We start from the raw sequence: 14,632 nt of genomic DNA, 5'->3' as shown, positions 1-14,632 counted from the left end.
GGATAGTTTGCTCTTGTGCCCTTAATAATGTGTCTCTGAAAAACTGCTATTGTTTTTCCTCTTAGACTTCCTTCCCATGGGATCTGACCTACCAACTCCCTGAGTTTGCTAACATCTGCTGCCTTGAAATCCATTGTCTTTATTGTGCTGTTCTCCCTCCTACCGTTCCTTAGAATCATGAACTCCACCATTTCATGATCAATTTCACCCAGCCTGCCTTCCACTTTCAAATTCTCAACCAGTTCCTTCCTATTTGTCAAAATCAGATCTAGAACAGCCTCCCCCCAGTAGCTTTCTCCGCCTTCTGAAATAAAAAATTGTCTCTAATACATTCCAAGAACTTGTTGGAGAATCTGTGCCCTGCTGTGTTGTTTTCCCAACAGATGTCTGGGTAGCTGAAGTCCCCCATCACCGCCAAGTCTTGTGCTTTGGATGATTTTGTTAGTTGTTTAAAAAAAGCCTCCTCCACCTCTTCTTCCTGGTTAGGTGTTCTGCAGTAGACCGCTACCATGACCCCTCCCATTTCAATCTCAACCTCAGTCCAAGTGTGTACATTTTTAATATCTAAGGCAACACCTCCTCCCTTTTTTCCCTGGCTGTCCTTGCTAAGCAAGCTGTACCCTTCTATACCAATATTCCAGTCATGTGAATTATCCCATCAGGTCTCTGTGGTGCCAACTATGTCGTGTGTGTGTGTGTGTGTGTGTTGGCATTTCACGTTCTTCCTGCTTATTCCCCACACTTCTTGCATTAGTATACAGACATCCAAGATACTGATTTGATTTCCCCTGAGGTCTGTCTTATCTCTTCTTTATCCCTGCTATAACAGCCCATGCTTCCGCCCCCACCCCCAATTGTGAACCAGTGTCCATGTTCATGTACTGGTGCCCACTTTGAACCTAGTTTACAGCCCTCCTCACTAGGTTAGCAAGTCTATATCCAAATGTGCTCTTCCCTGTCCTCAATAGATGGACCCCCTATCTGCTTAACAATCCTTCCTGGAACAGCATTCCATGGTCGAGGAAGCCGAAGCCCTCCTGGAGACACCATCCTTGCAGACAGACATCCTGGAGGTGAATGCATCTGTCTCTGCCTGGGCCCTTACCCAGGGAACTGGATAAATTCATGGTGGTTAAGTCCATAAATGGCTATTAGCCAGGATGGGTAAGGAATGGTGTCCCTAGCCTCTGTTTGTCAGAGGGTGGAGATGGATGGCAGGAGAGAGATCACTTGATCATTGCCTGTTAGGTTCACTCCCTCTGGGGCATCTGGCATTGGCCACTGTCGGTAGACAGGATACTGGGCTAGATGGACCTTTGGTCTGAGCCGTACGGCCGTTCTTATGTTATGTAGCCTTGACCGGAAGGATCAAAGAGAACTCCACTTGCACTCCCAACCCCTTCACTCTTACTTCCAAAGCCCTGTAGTCACGTCTGATCTGCTGAGGGTCATACCTCGCAGTATCATTACTGCCTGCATGGGTAGTCAGAGGGCCAGATCACTGACAGGGGCCCGTATCAGAGACATTACGGAGGGACTAACAGGCAGCATACCTTCCGGGATGCTATGTCAGGCTGACAGATAGGTGCCTCTGTCCCCCTCAGAAGAGTGTCTCCAACCACCACTACCCTACATTTTCTCCTGGGAGTGGTGTCTGTGCTCTTCCTAGCGTTGGGGGTACATGGCTTCTCCACCTTCTGGAGGTGATTCCCCATCCCCTGTTGCCAGGGCAGCATACTGAGATGTGAGGATGGAAACGTGGCCCTAGTTCTCTGTTCATTGGGCTTTTATGTCACTCGCCCGCTAATGATTCAGAACAGTGTCTGCACTGACAAGTTGATGCACAAAGATTATTTCCCTGAAATGCTGACTCCACCAACCATGGAACAACTGTGCTGGCCCCGCGACCCCTTCCTGTGCTGCTTGAGACTCCCCTTCCCTCCTTCCCAGCAGACCTTCCCCTACTCCAGCTGGCAGAACTGCAGTGGTTTTTAGTTTGTTTTTTTTTAAACTAAAAACCCCATGGCTTGCTATTTTTATTGTACCAGCCAATACAGAAAGAGAAATAGCAATAGCAAACATACTCTGCATCGCAGTTTGATCATTGCTCTGAACTTCTAGCTACCTGAAGTCTTCAGACATACGCTGGAATGATGTAAATTGGTTAGATATGGCTATATAGACATTTCGTAATTGCCCACGAGACATTTCATATGCCCAGAGATATGGCATTTGTGCCTACATAAGGACGTGATTATCGTCCTCTGTTTGTTACAGTGCACAGCACTGTTAGTCCCTTTGTAGCCAAGTGGGTTCAGAGCAATCATTGCAAAAGTCCTGGTGCTCAGCAGCAGGTATAAGAGAATTTACTGCAAATATACTGCATTTCACCTGTTTGTATAGTGCCTTGCACAACCGGGTCCTGGCTGGGGCTAAGGCTCCTACTTGGTATGGTAATACATTCACTTAATTAGATAATGTGGCCTTTTTAGGACTTCCTATATATGCCGTGGTTTCCTTCCATTTCTACACAAGATGAAGCGGCAACTTCCTGCTTTGTCCATTTGTTTTTAAACAAGAGACAGTATCCTTCTCTGAGTCTTGGGGACATGCCTCAGAGTAACATCATCCAATGTAGGAATAGCCTGCAGAGGTACCCATGCAATTACCAACCTGCTGCTTTCCCCCTACTTAGCAATGGTACAGAGGTCCTGAGGAAGCGGGAAAATAAAGGTGGAAAACCTCATACAATCTCCAAGCATGTCCCAGACTGAGAAGGGAATTCCAAAATTGGGGTGCAGAGGAGTGACATTTTATCACTGTTGGCACAGAAACCATACTGGGACAACTTCTTGTATTGTTTGTTCTCCTGGCACCTGACATGCCACAGCCATGGCAGAGAGGAGTGTTCTCAATCTCTGAATGCCTGGCAAAAGTCCAAGGGTCGAGAGAGAGGACATGTGCCTGCCTAGTTTCTGCATACCAGCAAGACAAAAGAGTGGAGGGAAGGTTCCACGTGCCTGGCTCAGAAGGAGAGAGGTCAGGGAGCAGTCAAGCATGGCTGGGCTAAGGGACATTCAGGAAAAATGCCAAATGTGATAGAAGCAGACCAACCTACTGGAGAACACAGTTGCTCTCTGCACCCTGTCAAGGACACTGGGACTCCCCTGTCCCTGAACTCCAAGGGACAAGCCATTCCACACCCCTCACCCCCCAAGGCAAGGAGAGCAGTACAAGGCCATGTATGTGGTTTTGTGCCCGTATTGGTGCAAAGATGTATTCTCAGCACTTTGGGCAGGTCTGCCCCTTTTCTTTTGGTTTTAACTTTTGCAATGTCAATACATGGTTTTTCTCACAACTTGACTGAAAAGAAATTCGACTAGGTCCTGCTCTACCTAAGAACATCCACTCCTCCTACTATCATTACACAAAGCATATTAATGTCCTTGGTTATATTACGTTCGTTTCCCTCCCCTACACCTCAGAGTGGGAGCACAGCACTTCCCTGACTAGTTGGGGGATTTTGAAGAGGCAGCTTCTCTGGCATTCACAAAATTCCACAAGTCCTTCTGCCCCCCTCCCCCCTCCCGTCCTTAGGGAGACTCTCACTCGCACAGAGATTGTGCAAATCATAGCACTTATAAGACAAGACAGATATTTCTCGGATGCCCTCTGCCCTTGATGTCAGGCACCTCCATCTTCCCTTCAGTCTTCCAAATGCACCCTCCACTGTCATTCTGCAGCTGCTCAGGGGAGAATCAAACAACTCCTTTCGCCTATCAGTGTCCACTAAAAAGCTTTATAAGCCAGGGGAGCAGAGGGTAGGCTGGGTCTGCCACAATGACCGGAGGAAGCACATCTTTATCACCACCAATATCCATTGGTGATGATGAAAGCAAAGTTCCATTTTTCATAGAGATCCTGGTACCATGGACCATTCCAAACCACCCCACTTCATTATTGGTGAAGTTCATAGGAAGATTAGGGTTGGAATAGACTTCAGGAGATCATCTAGTCCAACCCCAACTAAATCATCCCAGCAAGGGCTTTGTCAAGCTGGGCCTTAAAAACCAGTAAGGATGGAGATTCCACCACCTCCCTAGGTAACCCATTCCAGTGCATTCCTCTCTTAGTGATATAGTGTTTCCTAATATCCAACCTAAACCTCCCAGACTGCAACTTGAGACCATTGCTCCTTGTGCTGTCATCTGCCAGCACTCAGAACAGCCAAGCTCCATCCTCTTTGGAACCCCACTTCAGGTAGTTGAAGGCTGCTATCAAATCCCTCCTCACTCTTCTCTTCTGCAGACTAAATAACCCCAGTTCCCTCAGCCTCTCCTCATAAATCACATGCCCCAGCCTCTTAATCATTTTTGTTGCCCTCCGCTGGACTCCCCAATTTGTCCACATCCTTTCTGTAGCGGGGGACCAAAAAGTGGACGCATTACTCCAGATGTGGCCTCACCTATGTCAAATAGAGGGGAATAATCACTTCCCTCGATCTGCTGGTAATGCTCCTACTTATACAGCCCAAAATGCCTTTAGCCTTCTGGGCAACAAGGGCACACTGCTGACTCATATCCAGCTTCTCATCCACAGCAATCCCCAGGTCCTTTTCTGCAGAACTGCTGTTTAGCCAGTCAGTCCCCAGCTTGTAGCAGTGCATGGGATTCTTCTGTCCTCAGTGCAGGACTCTGTACTTGTTCTTGTTGAACCTCATCAGATTTCTTTTGGCCCAATCCTCCAATTTGTCTAGGTCACTCTGGACCCTATCCCTACCATCCAGCTTATCTACCTCTCCCCCCAGCTTAGTGTCATCCATGAACTTGCTGAGGGTGCAATCCATCCCATCATCCAGATCATTAATAAAGATGTTGAACAAAACTGGCCCCAGGACCGACCCCTGGAGCACTCCTCTTGATACCCACAGCCAACTAGCCATCAAGCTGCCATGGTGATCAAACAGTCTTTCTGCACCATTGGAGAAATACCCCTTTCTGTTGGTGAATGCCCAGGCCCGATGTGGTGTATTTGGTCTTTTTTGAGGGGGTAGAAAATTACAGGCATATGGGTCCTATCAATAGCCTCTACATAATCTGGGAACCCTAACCATATAAATCCATCAATTCCTGTGCATTTCCTAGCTTTGTAACTAAGACAGCAGCACCCTCTTAGCACCAGTGCAAACCTCCTTGACAGCAGCCCCAGAAGTTGATCTACCAACACCAAACTGTTTAGCCTACGGGTCAATAACAAGTGGGGTGTGGGTGTGTGTTAACGTCCAGAGAATGATGGCCACACACTTCTCCATACGGATGGGAACTGGCATGTTGGTGTTCTGCAGTTCAGCTCTGCACAGATCTCAAGGACAGTAGCATTCCAAATCCTGAAGTTCTGCCCCATTGATGGTCATCCCAGTTCTGTAGCAATGTCCTGTCCCACCAGTTGGTGCTGGGTGGCCAAACACAAAAGTGGTGCTCAGTGGAGTGAACTGCTCTAGGAAAATGTCATGCAGAAGTAACTACTTGGTTTCTTCTCCTCCAGCAATGTCTGCGCAATATTATGCAACGGCTGTCTCCCAACTCGTCCAAAGCCATCTGACTGCATGACCGCCAATACATCTGGAGCACCCTGTTTATACTAATGCCTGTCAGAACTGCAGCACTCAGCAGTGCTTCCTCCATGCTGTCTGACAAGTTTGAAAATGGTGCTGGCCTACTAAAACCAGATGAAATATGGGATACTAAGAAAGGAATCATGGGAGTTTGAGTGCCAGAATTCCTGTAGGTTCTGGTAGGTATCTCATAATACACTGCAAGACAAATCCCAGAATGCATAGAATCTAGCACTGGAACATTACACCATGGGATATCTGACTGGCTATTTCAGAAGCAGTGCAGATTGGTGTGGATGCAGTTATTCGCATGAGAAGTAGCTTCAACCAGCATAAACAAAGTGGTGGAAGTGTAGTTTTGGGATTGTTATAGTAGAAAAACATACAATACTGTATTGTCTGCATGAGAAAGCGTTTCCAAGTCTGAGCCTGGAGGGGAGCTGTGAGCAGTCACCATTTTCTTTCAAAGTCTATGTCTACATAGCTGCCAGAGCCTGTCCCTGTGGCGAGGAAAGGCTCTGCCAGGGTGGAGATGGCAGGCTCTGGTAGCGGACCACCACATTAGTAAAAATAGCAGTGTAGATGAGGGAGGCGCTGCTTGGATGTGTAGAAAGCTGGATAGGGTATAGACTCATAGATTCATAGACTTTAAGGTCAGAAGAGACCATTATGATCTTCTAGTCTGACCTTCTGCACAATGCAGGCCACAGAATCTCACCCACCCACTCCTGTAACAAACCCCTGACCTATGAGCTACTGAAGTCCTCAACTTGTGGTTTAAAGACTTCAAGGTGCAGAAAATCCTCCAGCAAGTGACCCGTGCCTCACGCTGCAGAGGAAGGTGAAAACCCCCCAGGGCCTCTGCCAATCTGCCCTGGACAAAAATTTCTTCCTGACCTCAACTATGGGGATCAGCTAAACCCTGAGCATGTGGAAAAGAATTCTCTGTAGTAACTCAGATCCCACCCCATCTAACATCCCATCACAGGCCATTTGACATATTTACCATTAATAGTCAAAGATCAATTAATTGCCAAATTTAGGCTAGCCCATCATACCATCCCCTCCATAAACTTATCCTGTGGGTTCAGACATATAGCACACTCTACTTGCCTAAGCTGTGCCTCACTGTCTACACTGCTCTTTATACCTGTGCCAGTTGGGCATGCAGTATCTGTACTTGATGTGCCACCACAAATGTAGATGCACCCCGAGAGTGCTAGAACAAACCATAGTTTCTTTAAAAACTCACAGCTTGAATTATTCATAGTGGTTGCAGCACTGAAGCTATGGAAATCCTATTCCTCTGAGGAATGGCCTCTCTAAGGTGAGAGATTAAATCTTGTGACTGGTGAAAACAGCCAGGGTTCTTATGTGTGCCCTGGCGTGTGGTGCATGTCCCAGTGCTCTGGCTGCCTGCCCCTCCCTTCTGAAGGAGGCAGTGTGTCTCCACATCATTTGGCGCTTGCTTGGCTACTTGCCATTCAGTTGGACAATGAGAGGGAGCGAATGCTACGGTTCTGTGGAAAGAGACGTTTGGATGGATGTCTGTGAAAGCAGGATTGGGCCCAAGCCTGCCTCCCAGCTCTGCCTCTCTAAGAGTTTTAAATAAAAATAATTAAAGCCAGGTACAAAGGTTGTGCAGCCCTGAGAGCTGAGGAAATTGAGGCTGTTGTTTTTCATTTTTAAATACACAACGTTGCACCACTGTGGTGTGAAGGGTGAGACTTTAATTGCACAACGATCTGGGGAGTCAGAGTTAAGGTTCCCCTGGTAGCATTATTTTTGCCCCTTCGCATGGCTACATTACAATAAGGTTTTTAATGATCTGATTATAGCACATGCACGTGCTGTGTGAACTACATCAGGTTACACAGAAAGGGAGAGTTTAAGCATTAAACAGATTATTCACTGGTCAGTCTGGCTGGAGGAGCAGTACAGTGCATATGCAGTTCCCTCCCATGTTGCTGTTTTGTCCTTTTCCTTAGACTTTATTGATGTAACGCAGCTGCCTTTTCCCTATGGGGACAAATGGACTTTTATTAACATTTTTCAAGAACTAATTAACTTCTGGGCTCAGACCAAACCTGAGCAACTTCACTCTAAAATGGAAATTTCTTTCAGAAAGTTCTAAGCACCTGAATAGCGGAGGTCAGTGAAAATGCCATGTCAGCCATAACCAGTCTTGCCATTGCCGTGTTAGTTGATACCCGTTGGTGGTGTAATTAAAGAGCAGATTAAAGCAACAGACAATTTGACTTTCCCAAGTAAGGGCACTTTTCTTTACGTCTCTAGATCCACAGCAGATTGTGGTCGATGATGCTTGTCAGGTCTGTTTGCTGTAATTGATGAAACTCAATTTGATTATGACTAATTATTGAATATTCTAAATTCTGGGACTTTGTAAACTTTTGGGTGTTGGCTAAGATGAGTTACTGGTGAAATCTGAAGCCTGTACAACATTTTATCTTTTAAATTAGATTATCCTAAATAAATGTGAGGAAAGCAGGGCAAGGAAGCATTTTCCATTGTGATTTATTCTTTATATTGTGGTAGACTCTAGAAATACGAGTCAGGGATTGGCAACTCATTGTGCAAGGCATCTGGGGGACACAACAGAAAGCTTGTTCCTGTCCCAAGGAACTTATAAATATAATCTATGTAAACATTACTAAATATTTATATTTTAAATGTATATAGAAAAATAAGTTATTCTATAGCAGGGGTGGCCAACCTGAGCCAGAGAAGGAGCCAGAATGTACCAGCGTACGTTGCCAAAGAGCCACAGAAATACATCAGCAACGCCCCCATGAGCTTCCCCCTGCTCCCAGCGCCTCATGCCCACGGGCAGCCCTGCTGATCGACGCACCCCCACCCCTCTTCCCACATCTCCCGATCAGCTGTTTGGTTGTGTGCAGGAGGTTCTGGAGGGGGAGGAGCGAGGGCACGGCGGGACCAGGCCTGTGGCAGAGTCAGGGGTTGAGCAGTGAGCACCCTCCAGCACATTGGACAGCTGGCTCCTGTAGCTCCAGTCCTGGAGTTGGTGCTGGTACAAGGAGCTGCATATTAACTTCTGAAGAGCCGCAGGTGGCTCTGGAGCCCCAGGTTGGCCACCCCTGCTCCATAGAATCATAGAAGTGTAGCTGTGGGCGGTTGTGCCTGCGGATGATCAATGTAAACAAACTGTCTCGGGCCCCACCAGCGGATTACCCTGACGGGCTGCATGCAGCCTTGGACTTTGCTAGTGGACTCCCCTAGTGCCAGCTTTCAGAGTGGCCAATTGGGCTTTTGGGATAGCTGACGGTTTGCGCTCGTGTGGAGCCTGGCCTAGTGATCCAGCGTTGTCCATAAACAACACAAGGGGAATTAACACAAACAAAGGGAGTCAATGTGAGAGAGAGTGAAGGAAATACCTCTCTCCCAGGGGGTATCTCAAGCAGGTGCTCCCTTCCCTCAGGGGCTGCGAGTTGCAGGTGGGCTCTCTTTCCAGACCTACCCCCAGCTGAGCTGCTCTGCTCCCTGAGCATCTCTTGCATGTGGGGCAGGGCTGGCTTAGCCCAGAACAGCTCCTTAACCCTTTGGTGTCCAGGGTGGGGTTTGCATTCCCCATCACAGCATATTTTTGAGGCCTTCCCAAAACACCCTTGCAGTATCCTATTACCTATTCCTATGAACCCATCTGCAGTTTTTCTATTTTCTGTTCCCCGTTCCATGTTTCCCTGGATGCCTGGCCATCTCTGACTGTCACAGCTGGAAACAGCCTCCAGTCTCCCATTACTGCACTTCAATAGGCCTTTTAATTTATAAAGGTAACTTTATTAGTGACCCTTCCTCGCACACAAAGGTGCCTGGGTATCATTGCTAATCAAAATGCAAATGTAAAGCAGGACTCCATTTCTGCACAGAAATAAAGTCCTCACACAATGATCCTGTTAATCTGCAACACCACAGAGTGTGTAACCTTCAGACAAACCCCAGTGTTCCTGCCTGCTATACCCAGGGTAAACAGGGCCAATGGATGTGCCTCACCTACACACAGTTCACAGAACAGCAGCAAAGGGGAGACAGGCATTTGCTCAGACATGTTGTTTCTGTTTTCTGCCTTGTTTGTAATTAGAATTTCTTTCATCTCTGCTTTTATAGACCACTCATCACCATGGTATCTGAGTGCCTTACATCATATCAAAGTACACAATAAAGGAACAAATGGCTTGTTCTCCTTTCCCACTCCCCTCCCCCTAATTAGCCTGAGGTTTTAATGTTTGGTTGGGGGGTGGTTTTGTTATTATGGAGAAAGCTTGGACAAAGCAGTGGGCTCTAATTTTACTCAGAAGATTCATGGTGAGCCTAGCACCTGGGAGTGAGTTCCACAATGAGGGACAAGTTGCAGGAAAAGCTATCAGGCACACAAGTCTCACTCTAGGGGTAACAGTTCCATTATTTCAGTGGAGAGCAGCTTTTGTTAGAGGTCACAATCATGCAGGATGAGTTGATCCCTTGTGTAGCCTGAGTCACTCCTATGGAGGTCTTTGAAGATCTGGACTAAAGTGAGACCTAAACTAGCAAACTATGGTTACTGAGTTTATGGAAAGAAAGTTTGGGAAGCAAACAAATGGGATAATGTAGTAAGGAAGTGAATGGAAAATGTCTCCAGGAAAGAGATGGGATGTGCAACTGAGCATTGCCATTACAGCGGGATACACGAGAAGTAAGTTCTATTGACTTAATGGAGTTACATGGGTGTAAAATCTTTGTTTGTGAAGTTAGAAGCAAGCCCAGACAATGTAAAGCCAGAGCAGAACGTCAACATGGGTAAATCAGGAATTGGGTGAGCGGAATCATTTGCAAGCAGTGATGGAAGGCATGGAGCACAGACCCTCCTGGCTGGGAGAGGGGTGAAAACTGGGATGCTGGAAGGCCAGAAGGAAGTTAACCACTTGAGTGCTATCTGATGTACCTGGCAGATGGGGAAAAGTTCATCTCCAGTGCTACGCTATGTACCTCCTGCCTAAGTTCTTAATGAAGTGCCAGTGTTCCATCAGAGTCACTGCACAGTGGGAACGCCCTGACATTCAGCAGTAAAAGGGTTAAAGTTTATGACACAATTAGGCAGAAAATGGAAGAAAGACTCCACAAGTAATAATAAATTAGAAATGTTTAGAACATAGAAGACAAAGGTTAATGAAGGAAATGGTGAGGTCACTAGGAGATATCAAGGGTTGAGGGAGACACAGACAGTACTAAATAGAAAAATGTAATGGATTCTTTGCCTGAGTCCTCACAAAGGAAGATGGGGACACAGATGCCACAAAGGCATATTTTTCAGGGAGGAAGAAGAAATATCTCAGAAAACAGATTGTGCCAGAACAAAAATCAAGGAATGAGAATGTCTGGAGACAAAGTTCCAGGGTCAGACAGGATTCATCCCAGATTTCGGGGGGTGGGGAAGAGGGACAAAGAAAACAATGGAGGTGTCATAACATTTTTCCCAGATCTGGACCTTAGCGTCCAAAATATGGGTGTTAGCATGAAAACCTCCAAGCTTAGTTACCAGCTTGGACCTGGTAAAGCTGCCACCAGCCAGGAATCTATACAGTGCCTGGCGCACTGTGGTCTCCCCAAAACCTTCCCTGGGGGACCCCCAGACTCAGATTCCTTGAGTCTCACAACAAAGGGGAATAAACCATTTCCCTTCCCCCCCCCCCAGGTGTTCCCTCCCCGGGTTCCTGGAGAGATATACAGAAGCAAGCTCCGTGAATCTAAACAGAGGGACTCCACCCTCCCTGTTTCCAGTCCTGGAAACACAAGTACTTCCCCCCTCACCCAGAGGGTATGCAAAGTCAGGCTAGTAAATCTAACACAAAGAGATTTCCCCCCCTGACTTCTTCCTCCCACCAATTCCCTGGTGAGCTGCAGACTCAATTCCCTGGAGTCCCCACTAAAGAAAAAACTCCAACAAGTCTTAAAAAGAAGGCTTTATATAAAAAAGAAAGAAAAGGACATAAAAACGGTCTCTCTGTATTAAGGTGACAAATACAGGGTCAATTGCTTAAAAGAAAAAAATGAATAAACAGCCTTATCCAAAATGAATGCAATTTAACACATTCCAGCAACTATACACATGTAAATACAAAAGAAAACAATATAAATCTTATTGTCTTACTGTCTTTGTACTTACAACTTGGAAACAGAAGATTAGAAAGCTGGAGATAGAAAAATCACTCTCATAGCCGAGAGGGTCAGACACAAGACAAAAACAAAGAACTCACACTCAAAACTTCCCTCCACCCAGATTTGAAAAAGTCTTGTTTCCTGATTGGTCCTCTGGTCAGGTGTTTCAGATTACTCCTTTCCAGGTGAAAGAGACATTAACCCTTAGCTATCTGTTTATGACAGGAGGAACCTGTAGTAAAATGATGTGAAGTACGTTATCTTCTAGTCCTTTGGTACCTAAATATATCTCCTCTATTTAAGAGAGGATTAGGGAAGCCCTCATGAACATTTATTATGGAGATGTTAGAAATTACTCTATAATTTACCTTTGGCATTAACATTTTAATAAAATGAATATTGAATTAACAGAGTTAACATGCGTCGTCAGCATGGAAGCATGTCCTCTGGAATGATGGCTGAAGCATGAAGGGGCCTACTGAATGTTTAGTGTATCTGGCACATGAATACCTTGCAATGCCAGCTACAACAGCGCCATGCAAATACCTGTTCTCACCCTCTGGTGACACTGTAAATAAGAAGAGGGCAGCATTATCTCACGTAAATGTAAGCAAACTTGTTTGTCTTAGCGATTGGCTGAACAAGAAGTAGGACTGAGTGGGTTTGTAGGCTCTAAAGTTTTACATTACTTTGATTTTGAGAGCAGTTATGTAAGAAAAAAAAATCTACATTTGTAAGGGGCGAACTGCGGCCACTTGGAGTTGGGGGTGGCCATGCCCGCAGACAGCCAATGTAAACAAACTGTCTCGTGCCCCACCTGTAGATTACCCTGACGGGCTGCATGCGGTGTGCAGGATGCCCACCACTGGTCCAAGGATATGACTTTAGCATGATTGAGAGATACGGTGACGGCTCTGTAATCACGACAAAATGGAATCCTGCTTCAACCCAGACAGGGGACCTACTGACATGGCTTCACTTGTCGTGTAGATGAGTTAAAGTGGGGCCCATTTGGTAGGTTCCTGTTAGTTAGATTACTTAAGCCCAAAGTGTCCCTAATTCGTATCCCTAGTTTCCATGCAGATGGAATTGTTTGCCATGAGACTCCAGCTACACTGACCTTTGGGAAGTGACATAATCAGTTTGTCCAGCTTTTCTTTTCACTTTTGTCTCTGCGTGACAGCTGATGCCCAGTGTGTGCCAAGGGGGCCCTTCGGACCCAATAATGCACCCTTGTGTCTTGTAGCATGCGTGGAATTTGCATAGGCTGTGCTGGGGCAGGCGGGTGTCTTTGTTGTTGGAAACAAGGAGCAAGTTCTTTTCTCAGTGTCTTTGCTTCCCAATGCCTCTCCAAAAGCTCTCGGCATTCATGTAAGAGATTTGGTTTTCTATCTGTTTTTGCATTAGGGATTATTGAATTTACTGAAGCTAACCTGTGGAACATGCCTAGTGATCCTGTTGGTTGCTCTGGGTTGGAGAGATTTGATGTTAGCACTGTGGGTTTTCTGTTTGCGAATCTAGAGATGTAATTAGCAGTGGAGGGAGCAGATAGTTTGTGCTGCTTGATGTAGCTGTTAGAAAGTATTTGCATATCTACTGTGTAGGGAACAAAAACTGCTAGTGAGTGAATAACAGAGCAGCGGTCATTGCAGGCAGGGTAGCTGGGTCTAAATATTAAAACACCACATAAGGATGGCTGGACTGGGTCAGATCAATGGTCCAGTTAGCCCAACATCCTGTCTTCCAACAGTGGCTAGTGCCAGATGCTTCAGAGGGAATGAACAAAACAGGACATTTGAATTATGTATCCCCTGTCATCCAGTCCCATCTTCTGGTAGCCGGAGTTTGAGGACACCCAGAGCTTGGGTTTGCATCCCTGACCATCTTGGCTTATAGCAATTGATGGATCAATCCTCCATTAACTTATCTAATTCTTTTGTGAACCCACTTACACTTTTGGTCTTTAACATCCCATGGCAATGAGTTCCCCAGCTTGACTGTGTTGTGTGAAGAAGTACTTCCTTATGTTTATCTTTAAACCTGCTGCCTATTAATTTTGTTGGTTGATTCCCAGTTCTTGTGTTGTGTGAAGGGGTAAATAACATATTTTCTCCACCTCATTCATGATTTTATAGACCACTATTATATCCCCCCTCAGTCCTCTCTTTTCCAAACTTAACAGTCCCAATCTTTTTAATCTCTCCTCCTATGGAAGCTGTTCCATATCCTGATCATTTTTGTTGCCTTTCTCTGTACTTTTTCCAATTCTAATATATGTTTTTGAGATGGGGTGACCAGAACTGCACGCAATATTCAAGATGTGGGTATACCATGGATTTATATAGTGGCATTGTGGCACTTTCTGTCTTATTATCTATCTTTTTTCCTAATGGTTCCTACCATTCCCTTAGCTTTTTTGACTGCTGCTGCACATTGAGTAGATGTTTTCAGAGAATGATCCATGATGATTCCAAGATCTCTTTCTTAAGTGGTAAAGCTAATTTAGATCCTACCATTTTGTATGTATAGTTGGGATTATGTTTTCCAATGTGCATTACTTTGCATTTATCAACATTGAATTTCCTCTGCCGTTTTGTTGCCCAGTCACCTAGTTTTGTGAGATCCCTTTGTAACTCTTCACAGTCAGTAGGAGGACTTGTGTTGGATCAAAGTGGATTGTTATGGATTTCAGGACAGAGCTCTGGCCCACATTATTGGGAAGAATTGGCACTTGTGTGTGGTTTTAAACCCTTGTAACATTCTGAGTATGAGGAGATCAATCAGCAGGTGTCTTTGGCAGTTGGTGTTGAATTGCTCCATCTTGGTCTTAAGTCCTTAGGTGTAACA

General features: G+C 45.7%; 1 protein-coding gene across 2 annotated transcripts in view; it reads left to right on the top strand.

Moving 5' to 3' along the window:
- ARHGAP19 (Rho GTPase activating protein 19) overlaps nt 1-14,632 on the top strand; it is a 75,300-nt gene that overhangs the window by 8,580 nt on the left and 52,088 nt on the right. The window contains exon 1 of one of the 2 annotated variants that reach the window (XM_050958144.1): nt 13,081-13,156. The exons of the other annotated variant lie outside the window; for it this stretch is intronic. Coding sequence (XP_050814101.1) covers nt 13,128-13,156 — 29 coding nt within the window. The 5' untranslated portion in view covers nt 13,081-13,127. Of the gene's footprint in view, nt 1-13,080; nt 13,157-14,632 lie in introns of those variants that run through there. 2 annotated transcript variants of the gene reach the window in all.

The sequence above is a fragment of the Gopherus flavomarginatus genome, chromosome 6 (assembly GCF_025201925.1).
Source record: "Gopherus flavomarginatus isolate rGopFla2 chromosome 6, rGopFla2.mat.asm, whole genome shotgun sequence".
Lineage (NCBI taxonomy): Eukaryota > Metazoa > Chordata > Testudines > Testudinidae > Gopherus > Gopherus flavomarginatus.
Note: the sequence above shows the minus strand (reverse complement) of the source record. Positions and strands in the feature narration are given on the sequence as shown.